The sequence below is a fragment of the Medicago sativa genome, chromosome 2 (genome assembly GCF_051527215.1).
Source record: "Medicago sativa cultivar Bolivia chromosome 2, Bolivia_mono, whole genome shotgun sequence".
NCBI classification, from domain to species: Eukaryota; Viridiplantae; Streptophyta; class Magnoliopsida; order Fabales; family Fabaceae; genus Medicago; species Medicago sativa.
The window spans coordinates 57,637,269-57,660,818 of record NC_140750.1 but is presented as its reverse complement, the minus strand read 5'-3'; the positions used below and the strand labels follow the sequence as shown (position 1 = coordinate 57,660,818).

The 23,550-nt window shown below is 38.8% G+C and overlaps 1 protein-coding gene and 1 non-coding gene across 2 annotated transcripts; both read right to left on the bottom strand.

Annotated features, from left to right (window-relative positions):
* Positions 1-9,745: 9,745 nt before the first annotated feature.
* Positions 9,746-10,456, bottom strand: LOC146949246 (uncharacterized). The gene has a single exon (XM_085748501.1). The coding sequence runs from the start codon at positions 10,454-10,456 to the stop codon at positions 9,746-9,748; it is 711 nt and encodes a 236-aa protein (XP_085604627.1).
* Positions 10,457-22,838: 12,382 nt separating this feature from the next.
* Positions 22,839-22,945, bottom strand: LOC146949245 (small nucleolar RNA R71). The gene has a single exon (XR_015029424.1). It is a non-coding gene; the product is annotated as a small nucleolar RNA R71 (small nucleolar RNA).
* Between the last annotated feature and the right edge of the window lie 605 nt (positions 22,946-23,550).

The following is a 23,550-nucleotide window of genomic DNA, read 5'->3' as shown; positions in this document are numbered from 1 at the left end:
TGCTGTTACGCGGTTGTGCGCTAATAGGCCGTGCGGATGCCTGGTATTCATGAGTACTCTAGAGACCCGCCACAGTCTCATGCAAGCGGCCTCACTTGACACTCATATAGGTGATTCCATCTAGCGTATGCTACAACCATACACCACCCATAAGGGCTTATGGTAATCATTAAAAGCTTTATAGCTTATCCATCAATTTTATACTATTTAGCACATCTCGTCCATTATCATACACTATAGGAAAGAGACAACTTTATTTTAGTGCTAACAGAACTAACAAGTAACTTGTTTTTACCCATTGAACCTTCTTCATGGGATCTCCAATCACAATGGTTTGGGTTCCCATTACTTGTCGTATTCGAGTGGCAAAATCTCATTTCCCTAAATTTCTTACCAAGGGGTTTTATATACGGATTCGTTAAATTCACAAATATTGACTAAGACGTCTCTAAGTCAATTAAGCTCATATTTCATCAAGTTTATTAAAATAAACTCGGATTCCACAATAAACTAATACAAGTATACTTAGCTCTCCACTAAGCGACAACATTTTCATTAATGAGATAAATCTACTTATAGATTTATTCTCATTGGATTGATTTATATTAATCTGGCATCTTTGTATTATTTTAATACAAAGGTTTATTCACTATATAACCAATATCTTATATATCATCAACCTACCTTCCATAATATACTTCGTCAGGTCTACTTAGATAATACTAAGCGACAACATCTTCACAAAGGGGAAATTAAATCCACGTGTGAATTTATCATACAGGTCTACCTGAATAATTTTCAAGTGACAATACCCCCACATTGAATAGGATAGGTAGATTTCTATTCAGTTCTACTTAAATGATTTTCAAGTGACAATGCCCCACGTTAAAAAAGATATGTGAATTTCTATTCAGGTCTACTTGAATGATTTTCAAGTGAATGCTAACAGAATTTTCTTTAATCAAGTAGCATTAAAATTATAAGAGATATTCAATAGATTGATTTCAAAATATTTAAATTTATTAAAAAACTTCAAAACATACATATATATATATATATATATATATATATATATATATATATCATAGCATTGTACTACCACACATCCATATGATCTTATATCACAAAACACACTTGAGTAATCATTTACATTAAAATAATTCCTCTAGATCAATTCAAAACTATGGTCATAAAGTATCATGGTAGTAAACTTCGAAAAATCTAAGGAGTAGTACCAAGCGAATTACTTCACAAGGAAATTCAGATTTTTTTTTCTTTCTCTTTATCTTTCACTAATAACCAACACAAATCAAATGACATAACCATACATAAATTCCAACTTCTTATCCACAACACTAGAATTATAATATAAGAGAAAAAACTATCAAACTGATAAACTAATAGGCAAGGATATTAGATAGAAAACACAAATTCATACCCACCAAGAATTCATCTCAACATATAGACCCAATCATATTAAGGGACTACTTCACCCATTACACTATAAAGACCAAACTATATACCAACAAAACAAATCACGCTTTTAGAAGGTATCAAACATTTATTCTAATAACTAAATTTTGAAGTCTAATTATAATTGAAATTAGAATCCTAATATCTCTCAACAATGAGCAATAAAATTTATACTCATATGTGAAGGCACTCATACATAAACACAAATAAAAGAATTTGATCAAGTTATGAGTATCATACCAATTGTAAATCACTAAGAGAAATTGAAAGAAAAAAAAATATATAGTAATAAACAACAACAACCTTACCAACAATAATTTAGCTAGGTTGATTCTAGACATGTGAGTCATACATAAATCAGAGAAATTATAAAATCTTTAATTTCAGCCAAATTATCACAAATTGAAATGATAACCACGTACCTTTCTTATGTTCTTGAGACATGTACTAAAAGTCTACCTTCTTTCTTTTAATAATTTATCCGCACCATGTACCATGTACCTCAACTAGTTGCTGATTACATGTCGACGGCAAATTGTTAATTAGAATCCTCATACGGTTGTTTATATACCTCACATTCACATCAAATTGTTCTCACGCATCCAAAATCTATGATCCCTTAGCCAATCAAATTCAAAGACAACAAAACCATAATAATAGATCACCTGCTCCGAGGGAAAAACATGTGGTTATGGTATAATCAATAAAATGATAAATCCTTAAGATTGTTGTAAAAATAGACAGAGAATTATCTACAAATAATAATCATCACATAAAAATGAGCAACAATTAATTGAATATTAAAAGGAATAAATAAAAGAGATTTAAGAAAACTTATCTTTCTTGAAATTGCGGTGATTTAAACTCGGTAACGGTGCCATGAACGGCGATGAGCAGGATAGTAAACCGTTAAATAATCTGAGGCGTGATGAAGTCACTGTCTTAAGGATTTATCCGCCTCATAAGCGAATATCCTCCCAGGATACAACAGGTTCTTCTCTGACATGAATCATGACAGAGGTGACAGAACAACTTGAATTTGATAATCACAGGAATGATGAAACCCAAGAACTCGATAGTGGAGGAGAGAAAAATGATTTTTAAGAGAGATGAAACTATGCTTTCTTTTTCTTGTGTACGTGAATTTTCAGTCAAAAAATCATGAGTAAAAAAAATGGTATACTATATTTCTGAAAGGATAGGTGTGATTGAATCATTATAATAGCATGGCCGCTAATTCCATATAAATAGGAGCAAGCTAGTTAAGTGACCGTTATTTTTGGAGAAAGCTATATTATTGCCACATTCAAGAGGTATAAAGGAAAAATGGTTACAAAAACTTGGAATTAAACCATGGGTACAAGACCAAGTCAAACATTATAATTAATGATATGAGAATAATTTTCTATTAAAATATTTTTCTATATTCCTCAATTAAAAATATGGAACACAAAATATTTAAAACTTTTGAAATATACTCAAAATTTACAACATCCTATTCACTATTCAACTAGATAAACTAAATGTCTCCATTTCCCTGTGACATCAATGACTATTTATGTAATAAAGGGTTTCATTATAAATTAAATGAAATAATTTCATTTTTATCTTGAGATAAGAACCTTCACAATTGGAGTACTATTTTAAAGCAAAATGTTGATTTTTTTATTACGTTGATGTACATCGAATTAAATTCCATTTTTGTCAATGACTATTATGTACATCAATTAAGATAAGAATCTTCCCAATGACTATTCATGTGCATTCAATATTTAAAAAGTTTAAGACTTTATCCCTTTAAAATAAAATTCTTTATGTAAATTCACTTTTATTTCTTTAACTTGTACCTCTAATACAAGTTATGCCTAAACCATATTTCTACATTAGTTTTCTTAACTAGTGCTTCAAAGACATTAATTAGCATTTTTCTACGACGTTAATACGACTATAAGGTTAATATGACTACTATCTTTATTTGTTACAATTGAATAAACAAAAACTAATGTAGCATTGATTTTTAATTTTGGCTACAAAGCTAATCAAAGACAAGAAAAAGAAAACAAGAGGAAAAAAAAGGGCTTGAGGTGTCACTCCGAAGCAACAAGAGGAGGTCTTCTAGAGGAGCCGGGTGGATGACGAAATCAGCATTGGACGCGGCCCTAACTTTGCCATGAAATCAGCACTTTGGTTACCTTCTCTGAGAGTATGAGGAACTGTAAAATTATTGGTAGCCAATATATCCTTAATGTTATGAATGAGGACATCATATGCATGATAGTGTGGAATGTCCTCCTTTATGAGATTAATGGAGAGGAGGGAATCTGAGTAACAAGCCAAATAATCTATTATTTACTTTTGTTTATCCACTAACACCATTCATTCATTATTTATTTACTTTTGTTTCTCTAATCCCATTAGAAAATAAAAGAAAGAGAAGCTCACTTCCTACTTCCCTCTAGTTCTTGTGTCTCTAATTGATCTTTACCACAACAAAACCAAACCATGTAAAGGTTAGTTTCATGTCACCTTTTTCTTTTTGTTTGTATTCTTTTTTTAGATGTTTCTTAAAAATCCATTTATATCTATTTTTGCATGATCCTCTTTTTCTTACTTAGTCAATTTTTTTTTCTCTTTTTTGTTTTTTAATTATTATTTTGAATATGAAATGTTATTATTACCTGTTCATACAGTTACGTTATTCATTTTTACTTCATAATTTGTTACATGTTACCTGACCAATACCATCACTTCCCTCTATATATATTGTTACTTCAACACACACATTCATATTCACATTCACACTCTTCTGTTTTTTGCTTTTGAACTCATCAACTTCTGAGAAAAATGTCTGATATTTGGGATGGATAATAACAACTGTGGAGAATAATAACGTAAATGAAACCTGTCGAGAAAAGGACACACTACCTGTTGCAAATAAAAAGATCAGGGATAAAATAGTAATTTTAAAATTAAGATGTTTCATGGAGGAAAGAAAAATAATAAGATATGATTGGTATACGATGAAATGTGATCGTACCTGATCAGAAGGTGACTGTCGGTGCTTTGAATGTGGTGGTTGTGACGGTGGTGAAATGCGTCAGAATGCTTCTTGGAGTGGATGGGGGGTGTGTACTTGAAGGCACTCCGACGCTCAAGTCAGTAGAGATCAGAAAGTGAGGGTTTAGATGGAAGAGAGATTCTACCTTGGGGACTGCAGTGAGTCCCCTATTTATAGAGGTGGAGGGCTGCAGAGCCGTTGTAGTGGCACACCTGGCTCTGGCGGATACGAATTTGTGAGAAGTGTAACCGCCAGAGTTTATTGCGGGAATGTGCAAAGAGACGTAGTGACTCATTTGAACCGATCTCGCTCGCTCCGTGCACCCCCCCTGCGGAGAGGGTGTGTGTTGCAAGTAACGTTGCCGAACGTGGAGTTTGGGCTTTGGATTGTATTGGGCCCAAGTAATGGGCCATAGATCCTTTTGGCCGGTCCAAAACAGTAGCCCCCAAGTCGTTGCTCTTGATGAAGAGTGATGACTTAAGTGTGAGCGTTTGATCATTCGTGGTCGACGACAGGAGGAGATTTGTTCTTATGTGCTCTCTTGTCTGAGAATGGAATGAGTCTTGCTCGTCCAATATGAATGTATTTTTGACTTAGGGAACTGTTTGCAAGGAAGGCCGAGTGTTAGGAGGATTGGGCGAGCGCGTATGTGAACGGGCTCATTATCCTCAGAACTCCATCCGTCCTCTAACTGAGTAAGTTCGCCCGAGAGATGAGTCATGTTCGGTCGCTAGGAAGTTTGGTCGAATGTCATTCCGCAATTAATGCCTACGTCTCGAGGGAAAAACTGAAGAGATATGACCTTTGGTTTCTGCATGACACATGTAAAAGCTATTGTAGTACTTGAGTACCTATAGTCTGTAGAGTGTTCTTGGTTTGTGTTTCCAAGGTGCCACCATCACCGTTGAATTAATCTTGATGTTTAGAGAACCGTTACGAAGGATCAGGGCCCTTAGATGAATGGTTTGATTTAATCTGGATCGTAAAAGTATTACTTGAAGGGAGAGTTGTATGTGAAGGGCTGTATTGGATAGAACATTGCGACTTTTGAGTGGTTTATGAAACAAGTATAAATAATTCAAACGTTGTTTGGAACATCACTGCGTTTTATTTTCTCAGAAACTTAGAGGTTTTTCCCAGAGTTCTTTCAAAGGCGAAGTGTTTCTGAACCTTTAACTTCTCACTTTCAAGTCCAGTTCACCCATCATAACAGGTAATGCACCGATGATTCCATTTCGTCTGTTTTTGTGCTTTTGATTTCCTTAGTATCTGTTTTTAGAAACCGTAGTAATGCATGCTTTTAGGGTAGAAGTTATTCTGACTCGGTGGTTTCCATCGTTGGTTACGGTGGTTTCCACCGTGCGTCAAGAGTTTACAAGATTTGCTATTTGTTTTCTGTATGTGTTTAGAGAAACATTGGCGACATGCTTTAGTTTCATTCATAAGCTTTGGGTCTGTTCCCCGAGATTTGGTTCCCTCGATGTGTGAATTAGATATGTTGCCCCTTTTACCCCTTAACTTTTAGAGGTGGCGCCCGACCCCTTCCTCGCCGTGGTTGATCTGATGGGTGAAGGAAGGGTGGATCTGAATGTTGGATTCACTTTTTCCCTTGCTTTTTCAGGTCTTTTATGGCAATTGAAGGAGCTGTTGCACCTGCTGCTTCTTGGTTAAGAGAAGAGCCTCTGGAAACAGAGTCTGCCTTTGCTGCTGATGGAGTGGGTGAGATTCCCTTTGGGACCATCGACGGAATGGAAGATTGGGAGTTGATTCTTTCGAGCACGTCTGACCAGGTGTGCTCGAAATACGAAAACCATACCTTTCCCTGGTATGAAGTGGTTTTCAAAGACTTGGGTTTTCGACTTCCCTTTTCCAACTTCAAGCGTGAGGTGCTTCGTTGGACCAAGCTGTCTCCCTCGCAGATACATCCCAACTCTTATGCCTTTATGAGGGATTTCGAGTTGTTGAGTGATTATTTCCGTATTCCTGCCTCCAAAATTGTCTTCTTCTCCTTCTTTACCGTGCAACGAGGTGCGGATTGGGTTTCCTTTCATCAGACCCAGAAGATGTTTGAGATATTCGCTGGGAAAGTCCGAAACTTCAAAGAGCGCTTCTTTTTGGTTTGGACGAAGAGCGGGGACGAATTAGATAACCTTTTGGAAGTTGCGAAGGACGGTGTTCAGGACCGCCGTTATTTTTTCCATTTGTGTTAGTCTCAAGACCATTTTGCTTATGAGCCGAGGGATTTTGGTCGAACCCTCGCCAACCTTTTGGATAAGGAAAAAAACTTGCGCCAACAACTTTGGGCGTTTGTTTAGTCTCTTCCGCGGAGGACCAAGACTGACAAACGGGGAAACCCGTTGATGAGTACGGATGGGACCCTTGTAACAGAGCCGCGCCTCATCAATACCCACGAGTTGTTGACCTCGAAAGACTTTAAAGATTGTCTTGGTAGTTTTATACTTCCTTTTCGCCTTTTATCCCCTTGCTTTATTCTTGTTTTGTTTCCTCTAGCTGTTTAATATTCGATATCTTTGTTTTGCAGGAAAAATGAAAGATTTGAGGGCTCTTGTGAATCCAGCGAGCAAGAAGATCTCTGCTAAGAAGCGGCGTAAGAACGTCCAGTCCTCGGAGAACCTTATAGTTGGTTCTGGTCTCGACTCAACCTCTAGCCATGTGGTGGACTTGGAAGGTGAGGATCCTTCTGAAGAGCTGGTGCATGAGTCTGCGAAGAGGCAGAAGGTGGGAGCGCCCTCCGAGGAGCCGATCACGCCGATCAGGGCAGTTCATGTCCGTTCCGAGAAGGGAGACTTCCTACAACTTTCGAAAGTAAGGTCCGAGCCGGAGCTGTGCAGTCCCTAATCGACCATTTTCTTGGATGACCCTGAGCTAAAGATTATTCAGGACCTCGGTCCAGTTGGCCGGAGTAAGGCGATAACCGATGAGGTTATTGCTACTATGAAGGCTTTGGAGGTCGCTGCTGCTCTGAACAATGCTTCACTAGATTGTGAAGTTCAGGTCGATGCTTTGGCGTAAGTGAGGGATGCTCTGACTGCTAAGGTCGCTGCCCTTGAAGAGGATGCAAGGAGCAAGAGGTCCATCACTGAAGAGCGTGACCGCCAATTTTCCTTCATGGAGCAACAATTGGCAGAAGCTCGGACTACTCTCGAGCAAGCGGCCGATTCCTTCCGAAAGATGGCTGAGGAGAAGGTGTCCTTGGAGGAAGCTCTGAAGAAGGCAGATCTCCCTGGAGAGGATGAGGCGGAAGACACTGTCGACCTTGTGGACAGGATTGGTGAGCTGGAAGGAAGCTTGGTGGACGCCGTCAAGCTAGGCTTTGATCGAGCGGTGGCTCAGTTAAGGTGGTGAACTCCGACGTCGACTTTAGCGTCGAAGGAACTCATCCCCTTAGTGATGTAAAAGATGGGGTGATCATTCCCCCTCCCAATCTTGAGGGAGACAATGGGCATGTTGATGAAGCCCAGGCCTGATAAGGCTTAGTAATTAATATCTTCTTCAATAACCATGCTTGTAACGACATTGTGCGCCCTTTGTGGTTTTAGCACTTTTATAATATAATTAGTCTATTCTCAATTACACTTGTCTGAAAATGCATGATTTATTTTCAAGTATAATGTTTTGAATCTGATTGCTCGTTGTGTGAGGCTTTTTTATACTGTTTGAAGTATTTGTTGTGAGCAAACTGTTTATCTTGTATGCTTTACAAAATGTGATAATTTGTATGCTCTTTTTGATGCTCTACCTTGGGATGACGAGGCTTGAGGTGATGTAAGTCAGGTGGGATGGGATGGCCTACCCCTCGGCAGTCATTATTTCAATGGAGTGAATTAATGGCTGGAGAGTTTCGCATGCCCGCCTGCAAATTTGCTACTTTGACTTGTTGAAATCAAAGTTATGCCTTTCTCTTCCCAGGTACTTAGTTACTCTATTTGGAATGTTTTACCTTTGTGTTGTTTTGCATGGAAGAGTTCGGGCACGAGAGTTCCAACTGTTACGCGGAGTATTAGTTAGAAGTATTTCACATCCAAGCGATCGTCTATCTGAATGTGTGTCCAAAGTTTTGTTTTGGACGTTCAACAACAGATGAACAAAGAAATCATTCTAAGTTCAACGCATTGGGGCGTGAATCACCCATCGCGAGTTGGGCTTCTACCTAACATGCCGAGCAGTGATGTCGCAGCGGTAAGCGTACATACTGAGAAGTAAGAAAATTTCTTGTGTAAATTTCTCTTATCCTTTTTCTTTTAGGATTCGGAGTGGCACGACTTTCCTCTTCCGTGTACTTGCTCGTTTGGAGAGCGAGAAGTTCATTGTATAGAACTAAGTATGTGCATTAGAGTAATTTGGCACTGTTTGCCTTCTAAGTGTAATACTTTTTGAGTTTTTCGGCATTCCAGGTCTTTGGAATTGTGTTTTTATGGAGATCTTCGAGTCTGTAAGCCCCTGTCCGATTTTCATCTGGATTCTATAGGGTCCGTCCCAATTGGCGGCGAGTTTCCCCTCTTCAGAATCCTTCTAGTTTCGTCGAAGAACGAGGTCGCCTACTTCGAATTCCCTTTTTATGACTTTCTTGTTGTGGCGAGCGGCTATTTTTTGTTTTAGCGCTGCTTCCCGTAAGGTAGCGTCAGTTCTGACTTTGTCGACAAATTCGAGCTCCTCACGTAGATTTGTCGAGTTGGCCGGGAAGTCAGTGTTGGCGTCAGTTCGCCATGTGAGCTTGGTTAGCTCAATGGGTATGACCGCTTCTGTCCCATACGTGAGTCGAAAAGGTGACTCGCTAGTTGTGCGGTGGGGAGTAGTTCTGTAGGCCCAGAGGACCGTGTACAACTCTTCAGCGCACTAGGTTTTGGCTGTGTCTAGCCTTCTTCGTATTCCTTGCAGAATGACCCCGTTTGCTGCATCGTCGAGGCCATTGGCTCGAGGGTGTTCGACGGAGGTGAAGCTTTGCTTGATGCCAATATTCCTTAGGTAGTCTTGGAATTTTTGATTTGTGAATTGGGTATCATTGTCGGATATCACTAGAGTCGGTGCTCCGAACCTTTCTAGGATGTTCCTTTTGAAGAAACGAAGTACGTTTTTAGTTGTGATCGTCGCTAATGGTTCAACCTCAATCCACTTTGTTGAGTAGTCGATGGAGACTACCAGATATTTGAGTTGTCTGGTGGCTTTAGGGAATGGTCCTAGAAGGTCGATGCCCTACCACGCGAAGGGCCAAGGGGAAACCAGCAACGTCAGCTCAGCGGGGGGTGCTAGGTGCATATCCCCATGTCGCAGGCATTTGTCACAAAGGCTCACGTAATCTTGGGCGTCCTTCAACATGGTAGGCCAATAATATCCTGCTCGTAGGACCTTTTTCGCGAGAGCTTTGGCACCAAGGTGCTGTCCGCAGATGTCGTCGTGAATGTTGGCGAGGACTTCTTGGGTCTCGTTAGGTCCCAAACACTTGATAAGTGGTGTGATGAAGCCCCTTTTGTACAAGGTTCCTTCCACTAAAGTGAATGAGCAATCCCTCTGTTTCAGCCTCATTTTTTTGTGTGGATCATAATGGAGCTCCCCATTTGCTATGTATCGAGAAATAGGTCCCCTCTGATCTTCCATCCCGATGATTGAGTTGATTTCTGGAGGTTGAGCTCCTTTTTTCTGGATGCTTGGTTCGCTGAGAATCTCCTGTATCACAGTTTTGTTCCCGTTTGCAGTCCGTGTACTTGTGAGTTTTGAAAGAATGTCTGATCGGGTATTTTGCACGCAGGGAATGTGAGTTACCTTGATAGTTTCAAATTCTTTCATCTTCTCTAGTACTAACTGGACATACTGTTGGAGGTGTTCCTCTTTGACCTGGAACTCTCCCGTGACTTGGGAAGCCAGGACTTGCGAGTCGATACAGATTTTCACCTTTTTGGCTCCCATGTTTTGGGCTGTCCGTAAGACAGCCAAGAAGGCTTAATACTCTGCAGTGTTATTGGTTACGGGAAAAGATAAAGCAAGAGAAATCTCGACCACGGTGTTTTATCTTGGTTTTTCGGGTGTCAAACATTGATTACGTTTGAACCTTTTTAACCGTTGATATCTCATTTTTTCTTGGGAAGGGAAAAATAAGCAAAACCCTTGAGAATCGAGGTCCGGGAGTTGTTTTCGCTATGGGAAGGTGTTAGGCACCCATAACGACTATAGTATCCTATAGGAACCGTCTTTACTTTCTACGCGCGCACTTTATTTTTAAATGCTATTTGAAAAATGATATTTACACCTAAGAATTACTAAATGAAGAATTGGAGGGAGAAGAAAGTGTTTGAATTTTTATTTTATTTGAATTGAAGGAATTTTGATTCCTTGCCTACGTACCCGGTTAAGGGATCAAATCCACCGTAGTTCTCTTCCAAAAAATGTTTTTGTTTTTGTTGGTTGATTTTAAGTTTGAAAATTGGAATTTGAAGAATGAGAGAGAGAGGCCTCAAGGGCATAAGATTGTGAAATTGTGAGGTTTGATTAGTGATTTTGGAAAGAAGTCAAGTATGATTAATTTTCATTGAAATTTGATTAAGAAACTAAAAGAGAAAATACAATGGGATTTTGATCCCAAGGTTTATTTAGAAAATGATTTGAGTGATATTGTTCATGTTTGTTTGAAAAATGATTTTTTTCTAAGTGTAAATCCTAGGCATTCATCTAAACATACAATCCTAAACATACATCTAAACATGCACATCCTAGCCATACATCTAAAGTGAGGTGTGTGCATGTGTCGGTGCTTGTGTCGGTGTACATCATTAGAGTCCATTGTCCATATTACATCATTTCCCTACATACACACTACTTTGTGAGAATTTGATCTCACATGAATGAATTAAAAGCAAAATAAAAGTGAAGAAGTGAGATGAGAAAGTGAGGTGGAATATGCTTATGATGTATGGGACATGAAACACAAGAAAATGGTTAGTAGCATAAGGTGTAATATGATAAAAGTAAAGCAAGAGAAACACTATACCAAGAACATAGAGATCAACACAAGATAATGCACAATATAGCTAAAAAACACTTCAAGAAATACAAAGATCCTATGGCCTAGGATTCCCATAATTCACCACATTTTAAAAGGCATAAACTCAAATCTTAGAATGAGAATCAAGGCAACATGATGAACTTGACATTTTTAAAGCGAATTTAGACATATATGCATTATTTATTCACAAACATAACTTGCAAACCAAGCAATTAAGCAAAGTTCACACACATGCAGCAAAAGCACATACAAACAGTAGTTAAAGCTTCACAAAATCATATGGTAATAGATCACAAACTTTTATCAAGAAATTGGAACTAGAATCAAGCAATTTTCACAAGTTTTTAATACAAAATATCACAAAATTAGCAAGAAAATCACCACATTATTTTTATCAACTTTTTTAATATGTAGAATCATCACAAAAATATCACCAAATTAACAAGAAATGCACATGAGAAATTTTAGAATTTTTAAGGGATTTTTAGACTCAAGAATATATAAAACTTCACAAATTTTAACCAAAATAGTAAACAATTAACAAGAAAACACCACACATTTTTTATCCAGATTTTACACATAACAACATCACAAAAATGTCAAGAAAAATGATCAAGAACACATGGAGATTTTTTTTAGGAATTTTATAGTACAAAAATGAGCATGCAAGGGTTCAAACCGCAAGCAAACAAGTGCATATAGCAAAAAAACCAAAAAACGAAAAAAGAAACAGGAAGCCTAGGCCCAAACCCAAGCCTGCATGGATCCTGGATCACAAGGGAGGCTATGGAGCGTTGGATTGATCCAAACGGATCAAACCCTAAATCCTGTGGCTACGAGTGAAAACCAGATGGACCAAGAATGAAGCGGACCAGTTCAGAGGCCTATAAAACCCCAAACCTACCGGTCCAATTCACTTCCTACGTTCACTTCTCTCTCTTCTCTCATCCTAGTGAGGGAAACTCTCACCTCTCTCTTCTCTTCTGGTCGTCCTCTCCGACGAACACAACGGAGGAGGTACGGTGGCCGCCGGTGGCGCCGCCGTACCTGAACTTTTTTTCTGAAAAAAACTTATGTCCTTGTTTTCGTCTTTGACTTCTCTTCATGATTTTGAAACTCGTTTTTTGAAACAAGGCTTAGATTTGAACAGATCTACATTTGAATCTTACGTTCTAGGGTTTCAAATCTTTTTCTAATCTTCCTGAAACTAAACCCTAAATTGACCTATTTTCCACGCTGATGATGATTATAAACTCTAATCTTGCAAATAAACGGTGAATCTTCATGATTTTACATTTTAGGGTTTCGTTTCAAACTTTTTTTGAATCCTTTCGAAGTTTTCGCTTCGATTCACCGTTTATTTTCAATTTTGAACCTTCAATGATGATTTAGAGTGAAAAACGAGAAGGTTTTGTAGGTTTACCTGATTTGAGTGGGAGTTTCAGATGAGATTCTTCGGAAAACTTGAATCCTAGATGCGTTCTTGATGCTTCTGGTAAGTTTTGAGAAGAAACTGAAAATAAATCAGTTCTTGATCCTCTTCTTCTTCACTGATCGAATTTTGTTTCAATCTCTTTTCTTCTCTTCCCAAAAATCCTTCGTGATCGCGCTTGCGCTTGAATTGCGAAGGTACGAATTCGATGATGAAGATTCTTGATGAATCTCTGAGAATTCGTGCAAATTCGAATTGATTTCGTACGATAATTGCTGAATTGAGCTTTGTGTTGATGAATTTGATATGAATTTTGTGATGAATTGGTGTGGATTTGTGTTTGTTACGGTGGTTGAGATTCTGTTACGGTTGTTGTTGTGGTGGTTGAGAGTTGGTTACGGTGGCTAGGGTTTGGAGAAGAGAGAGAAAGTTTGTTAGGACTTTTTGATGATGTGTCAATGAGTGAATCGTATCTTTTGTTGCATTGATGACACAACCTTATATAGGCTGACATGTGGACTTCTGAGCCACTTAGGACCTGCCTCGTACTCTGGACTTGCTTGGACTGAAATCTGGACTTTTTGCTTTGAGGGACTGATCTGCAATTGACTTAAAAAGACTAAAAACAAAAAAGTTTGACTTGGAGGACTTAAAATTCAAATTAAAAAACCTAGAAAAAGAAATAAAATGAAATAGAGGGACTAAAACGCAATTTTTAGAAATTTTAGGACTAAAATGAAAATTAACCTGAAATTGAATTTAAAATTGGTAAATGGAAAATAACGTAAAGTGGAACCAATAAAAAACACAAAATGGACTAAAACGAACCAATTACTTAAATGAGGTACTTCAAAGTAACCTCTCTCTGCCAAAATTTCGTGTGAAATGACCAAAATGCCCCCTAGGGACTAAAATGACTGAAAATGACTCAGATGCAATTTTGAAATGGTTATCCAACAAGGAATTAAAGCAAGAGTTTATACCAGCAAATTAAAAGACTCAGAGACAATTTTAAGAGATTAATCAGAGCTTTCACACTGAAATGACTAAAATGCCCCTAGGGGCTAAACTGACTCAAAATGACTCAAATGTAATTTTTGAAATGGATTTTAACATGGAATTGAAACAAGGACTTATACAAACCAATTGAATAGACTCAAACAACTTTCAAAGGCAAAAATGAGTTTAAATGTAGGAAAAGATTAAAATACCCTTTTTCATGAATTTTGCAAATAACATTGAAATAAAATGCAGAGAAAGATGCAATTGATCAGAGATAAACTCAAATGACTTGAAAAGCAAGAAAACCCTTTTAATGGTTCAAAATACAAGAAAACATAGACAAAAACACAGTTGAAAATATCATCAAACATAGACAGTAGAAAGTATGCAAATAAAACAGAGTAAACAATCAGTGTAAATAGCAACAGACATGCAATCTCTCAAAGGTCAAAGACACTTATCAGAGATGGAAAACATCTTAACAAATATTTTTAGGTCCAAAATTAGGGTATAACAGCTGCCCCTATTTAAGTTTCTTTGCCCGGAGAGTCACAAGACGGAGTCTTTGTTTGACGGGACAAAGATACTTAAATATTAGACATGACGCTATTTTGGACCTAAAAATATGCTTTCACATTTTCAAACACTAATGAATGCCATGCAACATTTCATTTATGAATGCAAGACAATCGAACCGGAATCTACGGGCTGTGTCACACCACCAAGGGATTTATAGACATCAAGGTAGAAAGAACGGGCAATAAATAGACAGGTACAAGCTGTTCTTTGGATCGAACTTGCTACTTGACCGGGAATACAAACAAAAGACAGGTAGATACAAGCTGTTCTTTGGATCGAACTCGCCACTTGACTGAAAACACAAACAGATAGGCAGGTACAAACTGTTCTTTGGATCGAACTTGCTGTTTCATCTGGAGACATAGACAAAAGGCTGATACAAGCTGTTCTTTGGATCGAACTTGCTGCTTGATCAACATCACAACATTTAGGTAGGTGCAAACTGTTCTTTGGATCGAACTGGCTGCTTGACCGGAAACATAGACATATGGGCAGATACAAGCTGTTCTTTGGATCGAACTAGCCACTTGACCGATTGGAGGTTTGACTCCACAAGATACAAATTGAGGGTAAGTTGACATTGACTTGAAAGGTAGACATGACCATTTTGTTGGCCCAGGAGCAAATTGAGAGTGGTTTAACATTGACAAAGACATTGAATTGAAAGTTTGAGATTGAAAGAAAGGTTGAGAGTTGAGATTAATCAGAGACATAGACATAGACATTGAATTGAGGGTTGAAATTGAATTGGATTGGAAATTGGAATTGAATTGAATTGGAAATTGAGACTGAGTTAAATTGACATTGAGATTGGATTGAAATTGGAGATTGAGTTGAAATTGAAATTGAGATTGAGATTGAGATTAGATTGAAATTGAGGTTTGAGAATTGAGATTGCATCGAATTTGAGATTTGAAATGAATTGAAATTGAGGTTGGAAATGAGTTGAAAGTTGAGATTGAGATTCTGTTGAATTGACAGGCGAAATTGAATTGAATTGACAGTTGAAATTGGGTTAAATTGAAAGTTGAAATTGGAAATGCAACATGTATGTATGGTATAAGAATATTATGACATGTATGAGCACATAAAATGCATGACTATGCATGTATGAATGCTTGAAAATGCATGATTGGTTTGTAGTTTGACAGAGAAATTTCACAGAGGCAGATGAAACATTGGAAGATTGGGCACGTAGTGGCTCGTGCTATGACATATTCACATGAAAATCCTCTTTGGAGAGATCGTCGTTGAAAGACGCATCAAAACCATGGCTGAGGGTGAGATATCACACATCACATATTCAAACTTGCAGAAGAGGGAACCTTGGAAAATTCTTTTTGATACCGGTCGCCGTTGTCAGGCGTGTCAGTGCTGGGTAAACATTGGATGTTCGCATCTGTGGTCAATGCTTTTCATATCATCTTCATTTTTCATTTTTCAATCCCATTCTTGCCTGAACCGCCCTTTCGGGTTTTCGATTCACTAGGGAGTAAAATTCTTTTCATTGCCCCATTTTTGCCTGAATTGCCTTCATAGGTTGTCAATCAGCGGGGTGCTCATTTTTGCCTAAGCCGCCCTTTCGGGTTTTCGACTTAGCGAGCTTTTCATTTGCAATTTTCCATTTTTCGTTTTTTTCATTTTTCATTCTGTTTTTTCATTCTTGCCATTGACCACAGATCATCCTGGGGAATAACCTGCTTGTAACATGCATTGAAATAGACATTGATAGACATTTATTCATGCATGTTTCATTGAAATGTACCCTATTGCTCAGGTTTGCTTTCAAAATAGATAGAAAAAGATTTTTCGATTTTCAAAGATGTTTGTTTCAGATATCGACATTATCAAATGGAAAGAAGATATTTTGTATATAGCATTGAAAGTAGAAAGAAAAATAGAGTTTCAAACAAATAGCACAGGCTCAAATTGATGCAGAAGAGTGGAAGTCAACCAAAGGCATAACCCCACAGACTTACAAAGCTTGGAAAATGGTAATTTTATTGGTTGGTGGTACATTGAACATGATGACCGCTATATTTCATAGAAATTTTGAATTCACCAGTACAGAAGCTTCTGATGAAGATGATCTTTGACAGTTACAGATGTCCCAAAGGGTGATGGTGATTTGCCAGATATAGTTACTTGTCTGTTATTGTCAACCTCATTTTTGCATGAACCGCCCTTTCGGGTTTTCGGCTCATCGAGGCGCTCATTTTTGCCTGAGTTGCGTACAATCTCAGCGAGCTTTTTCATATTCATTTTTTTTGTCCCTAACTTTTTCCTGGATCGCCCTTTCGAGTTTTCGATCCACCGGGAAGCGCATTTTTGGCTAGGCCGCCCTTTCGGGTTTTCGACCTACCACGCTGTTCTTTTCTTTTTAGACAAAGTATTTCTTGACTATATCGGCATTGACAGGGTTCGGAAGTTCAACACCATCCATGTGTGTAAGAATCAAAGCACCACCAAAGAAAGGCTTCTTGACAACATAAGGACCTTCATAGTTAGGTGTCCATTTGCCCCTTGGGTCAGGTTGCTGGCTTATTCTTCTTTTCAATACAAGTTCGCCTTCCTTGAATTTTCGAGGTCGGACTTTCTTGTCAAAAGCATTTTTCATTCGTACTTGATACAACTGTCCATGAGCCATGGCATCCATACGTTTCTCTTCGATCAAATTCAGTTGATTGTACCGACTTTGACACCATTCAGCCTCAGTTAATTTTGCTTCCATGATCACTCGAAGAGATGGAACCTCCACTTTCGGAGGGAGAACTGCTTCCATGCCATATACAAGAGAAAAGGGAGTTGCCCCGGTTGAACTGCGCACCGTGGTACGGTAACCATGCAAGGCAAAAGGTAACATTTCATGCAAGTCTTTGTAAGTAGTGACCATCTTCTGAACAATCTTTTTGATGTTCTTGTTAGCGGCCTCAACTGCACCATTCATCTGAGGTCGGTAAGGAGAAGAGTTGTGATGTTCAATCTTGAATTCTTCACATAAAGCTTGCATCATGCTATTGTTCAGATTGGAACCATTGTCAGTGATAATCTTGTTGGGAACACCATATCGACAGATGATGTTATTCTTGATAAACTTGACAACCACTTGCTTGGTCACATTGGCATAGGAAGCAGCTTCAACCCACTTGGTGAAATAGTCAATTGTCACTAGAATGAAACGATGTCCATTGGAAGCTTTTGGTTCAATTCTTCCGATCATGTCGATGCCCCACATAGAGAAAGGCCATGGGGGAAGAAATGACATTGAGAGAGTGTGGAGGCACATGAATCTTGTCAGCATAAATTTGACATTTGTGGCATCTTTTGGCATGTTTGTGGCAGTCACGTTCCATAGTTATCCAGTAATAGCCGGCTCTCAACAGTTTTCTTGACATAGAGTGACCCGTAGCATGGGTCCCAAAAGTACCACCATGTACGTCATGCATCAACTTCTCAGCTCCTTGCTTATCAACACATCTCAACAAGACCATGTCATAGTTCCTCTTGTATAGGATTTCCTCGTCCAGAAGGAATCTACTAGCCCATCGTCTCAAGGTCTTTTTATCCCTGTTGGAAGCACCAGGTGGATATTCATGATTCTGCAAGAATTGTTTGATATTGTGATACCAAGGTTTTCCATTATTCACATTTTCATCAGCCCGATCAGGAATATCTTCAACAACAAACACGTGAGCGGGTCTATCAAGACGCTGTACTTTGATTATGGGCACATCATTCCAGTGGTTCACACGAAACATGGAAGACAAAATAGCGAGAGCATCAGCCATCTGGTTCTCATCCCGAGGGATATGCTGCAACTCAACCTTTGTAAAGTACGTCAACAGACGTCTTGCATAGTCACGGTAAGGGATCAGCTTCTCATGATGAGTCTCCCATTCACCTTTTATCTGATTAATACAAGTGCAGAATCTCCATAGATGTCAAGGTTCTTGATTCTCAGATCAATGGCTTCTTCAATGCCCATGATGCATGCTTCATATTCAGCTATGTTGTTCGTGCATTCAAAAGTTATTCGAGCCGTGAAATGAATGTGGTGCCCCTGCGGGGTTACAATAATGGCCCCGATCCCTTTACCATAAGCATTGACAGCACCATCAAAGACTAACCCCCACTTGCTATTGGGATCTGACCCCTCGTGGATCTGTGGTTCTTCACAGTCTTTTGCTTTCAGATACATAATCTCTTCATTAGGGAAATCGAACTTGATCGACTGGTAATCATCAAGAGGTTGACAAGCAAGGTGCTCAGCAAGGATGCTTCCTTTGATTGCTTTCTGAGCTTTGTACACAATATCATATTCAGACAATAACATTTGCCATCGTGCAATCTTTCCAGTAACAGCAGGTTTCTCAAAGATGTACTTGATTGGATCCATTCGGGATATCAACCAAGTTGTGTGATTCACCATATAATGACGCAGGCGTTTGGCAGCCCAAGCTAGGGCACAACAAGTCCTTTCAAGCATTGTATACCGAGTCTCACAATCGGTGAATTTCTTGCTCAGATAGTAGATAGCATGTTCTTTCTTACCAGTCTCGTCTTGTTGACCGAGAACACAGCCCATGGATTCATCTAATACTGACAGGTACATAATCAAAGGCCTTCCTTCCACTGGCGAGACAAGGATGGGAGGTTCTAACAGGTATTCTTTGATGCTATCAAAAGCTTCCTGGCATTCATCATTCCATATAACAGGCTGGTTCTTTGGGCCACAAGTAGTAGTCATGTGAGATATAAATCTTGAAATATAATTCAAACGTCTGAGGAAACCTCTGACTTGCTTTTCAGTTTGAGGAGCCGGCATCTCTCTGATGGCCCGGACCTTGTCAGGATCAACTTCAATGCCTCTTTGACTGACAATGAAGCCTAGCAACTTTCCAGATCTTACACCGAATGTACATTTGTTAGGATTCAACCGCAGCTTGTACTTTCTCAATCTTTCAAACATCTTTTTCTAATACACAACGTGCTGCTGTTCATCACTTGATTTCACAATCATGTCATCAACATATACTTCAATCTATCATGAAACAGGGTAGTCATACCTCTTTGATAGGTTGCACCAGCATTTATCAAGCCGAACGGCATCACCTTATAACAGAATGTTCCCCATGGAGTAACGAAGGACGTCTTTTCTCTATCTTCAGGTGACATTCGTATCTGGTTATAGCCAGAGAAACCATCCATAAAGGAGAACACTTTGGATTGAGCAGTACTGTCAACAAGCACATCAATATGAGGCAATGGGAAGTTGTCTTTTGGACTAGCTTTATTCAGATCTCTGTAATCAACACACATTCGAACTTTCCCATCTTTCTTTGGTACTGGTACGATGTTGGCAATCCACTCAGGATATTCAGCTGTCATGAGGAAACCCGCATCAATTTGCTTCTGCACCTCAGCTTTGATCTTAAGAGCCATGTCTGGACGGGACCTTCTCAACTTTTGTTTGACGGGAGGACACTCAGGTCTTGTCGGTATCCGATGTTCCACAATCTTGGGATCTAGGCCCGGCATATCTTCATAGGACCATGCAAAGACATCTGGATAATCATGGAGAAGCTGAGTGATCTTCTTTTTCGCTTCTGGCTCAAGTGCAGCACCAATCTTGATCTCTCGCTTGTTTTCCTCAGTACCCAGGTTGACGAGCTCAATCTCTTCCTGGTGAGGCTGAATGGCTCTTCTTTCTTGTTCAAGCGATCGAGTGATCTCATACGGTATCTCTTCATCATCATCCTCATCTTCAGCTTCATATATAGGGAATTCAAAATTTGGAGGAACCATAGGGTCACTGTGTTCAACGGGTTTATTATGGTTCAATCTGCATAATATGATTGGGATGATTTTAGAAAAATGTTTTTCATGCAGATTTTTGAAATTAGTAAGAAAATACAGATTTTTGGTTTTTTCTGGCATTACCATTATTTCCAAGAAAAAGGCACTAAAAAGTAAAAAACAAAGAGTCGTGAGAAAGACGACAACTTTTATTGATAACGGCAATGCCGAAACAAACATGCCCTTACAAAGACATCACTTTCGCCTTGGGCAGAGCGAAAGGATTGTTATTTTGAAAACAAAGAAAATCATGAGCAACAAGACACATTACATGGAAGCATGCATGACTAAAGGAAAATCAATGGCTTCCCAATTTCTCACGGTGCCTCCTGGTATAACAAATGTAGGCACATAGCTACTCTCAGCATCTTCAGCAATAGCATTGATAAATCCAGCACTGTAGAAAGTTCCAGTTGAAACGCCTGAGGTTGGGGAGAATCCAAGGCCCTCTGAACAGGAAGCATGATCATGATTGAACAAGGAAGCTTGGCAAAGCTTGACATGTAGTGGCACCAAAGGAGTAGCAACATTACGGACATCTAAAGTAGGGCCTTCTTGGGGAAACTGAACTTCCTCGAAAGCCTCGATCATATTAACAGCACCGTGATTTGGAAGTGGATTGTTGATGAGTCGTAGATTAGTATATTCTAATGCTTTATTTAGTTTAGTTTTAAATAAGATTTGATTTAATTATATTGCATTTTATTTCCTTTTAGAATATTTTACTTTAAATTGTCTTTTATTTTATTTTAGGAACGAATATATGGTGGAAGGTGTCTTGGAGCAAAAGAAAGAGGACTGGAGCAAATACAGTGCGAAAATACGAAGATACGGAACAAAAATATGTTCCCACCAAGTCAGAAGCTTGGCACGGCCAGTGCCAACATGTGGCACGGCCGTGCCACCTCCAGAAGCCCCTTTTGCTGCTTTTTCTTCGGGCCCAAGTTACCCTGTTGCAGCTTTACTGTTTTACCCTTTTAGTTGCTTAGTTTCTAAGTCGATTGTAAAGCTATAAATAGAGTAGCTCTCCACCATAAACATTCACTTTTACTTTGAAGATTTCAAGTCTTTATTTCAATAAAAGTTCTTTACTTTATTTACTTCCTTCTTTGCAATTTACTTTTATCGCATTCTCTCTTCTTCCCCCATGTCTACGATGAACATGAGTGAGTAGACTTCTTTGTCTTGGGATCGTTGGATAAGTCTAATGACGTAATCTGGATCAAGCCAAGTCTTAAACCCTAATTATTTGTTACCCTAATTCCTAATCTAAATTCACCGTTTTAACATGAATTAATTATTATCAAAATGTGGAAGCGAATGCGGAGGGTTTGATAATGGTTAATTCATCATCACAGATATCAATTCATAAAGCGAACGCGGAGCTTTGATATCCGAATAAGTGAATTTAGACAAGGTTTGCGAAACATGAGAATAGTCTAGCAAACCTTGGGACACATAAAGTTTCGATCTTCAAGGGTCCCAAAGGCAATCACCCATGAGAATAGGTGTGGTTGTTGGAGGGATACACTCACTGACTTCGAGAGGAGCCGTGATATGCTAAAGAGAAACTTGTCCTTAGTAATTAGGATTAACATTTAATTATAAGTTTAAGGCTTGCTTGTGAAAAGATTCGTTATTATGATAAACCAATGATCCCGAGGCTTTTTAATAATATCGTTATTTACTTTCAACAACTGCACCCTCAACCTTCTTAATTCTTTCTCCTCTAATCATTTTCTAAAGGTTAATTAGATTGCCCAACTCCCTAGCTGAATGATACTCTACTTACTACTATTACTTCGATAGGCCGTGCACTTGCGGTTTGGCCCTATCAAGTTTTTGGCGCCGTTGCCGGGGAGTTAAAAATTTGATTAACTTTTTCTTAGTGATTAGAATTCTCTCTTCTTCTTTCTCTTTTCTTTTATTTTTTTGTTATCGTTAACTTCTTGGGTTCTCAACCTTTTATGCGAAGAACTAGAAATCGAGCGGTATTCATACCCGAGATTGAAAGATTCTTACATAGAAGGAGGAGAGAGGCACAAAATAACACCGTCATGGCTAATCGCACTCTCAAAGAGTATGCAACGCCGTCTACGGCTGAGCCACAAGCTGTTATTGTGTACCCAACGGTTGAGGATGACAATTTCGAAATTAAGCCTGCCCTACTTAACTTGGTGCAGCAAAACCAATTCTCGGGATCCCCCACTGAGGATCCCAATCTTCACATCTCTGTTTTCCTACGAATTAGTGGAACCATGAAGGAGAACCAAGAGGCCGTAAGACTTCATCTCTTTCCCTTTTCCTTAAGGGATAGAGCTAGCGCTTGGTTCCATTCCCTCGAAGTCGGTTCCATTACTTCATGGGATCAGATGAGGCAAGCATTCCTTGCCCGCTTCTTTCCACCATCTAAAACCGCTAAACTTAGAGACCAAATCACGCGGTTCAACCAAAAAGATGGGGAATCTCTCTATGATGCGTGGGAGTGTTTCAAAGAAATGCTAAGACTTTGTCCCCACCATGGCCTAGAGAAGTGGCTTATAGTCCACACTTTTTATAATGGCTTGTCTTATACCACTAAGATGTCTGTTGATGCAGCTGCAGGAGGAGCACTTATGAACAAGAACTACACGGAGGCGTATGCCCTAATTGAAGACATGGCTCAGAATCATTACAAATGGACCGACGAGAGAGCTATCTCTAGTTCTTCATCCTCCAAAAGGGAGGCAGGTATACACGAAGTCTCTAAATATGACCACCTTGCTTCTAAAATTGATACACTAACTGAAAAACTTGAAAAACTCAATGTTAATGCTATCAATTCTGCTTCTACTCCTTCTTGTGAAATATGTGGTATAACTGGTCATGTTGGTGTTGATTGCCAATTAGGTAGTGCTATTAACGGTGTTGAACAAATGAATTATGCTCAATACAACCAAAGGGATGAGACAAAATCAAAATTTTTACAAAAACCAAAATCCTTATGGACAAGTAGCACCACCCGGTTATGCAAACAACCAAAGATTCACTCAGAAATCCAATTTGGAAATTTTGTTGGAAAACTCTATTGCCAACCAAACCAAACAACTTCAAGAACTTAAAAACCAAACTGGATATCTGAATGATTCTCTT

Bases quoted from the DNA above. Each gene is read 5' to 3' on its own strand.
- LOC146949246 (XM_085748501.1), bottom strand. From the start codon at position 10,456: ATGGGAGCCAAAAAGGTGAAAATCTGTATCGACTCGCAAGTCCTGGCT.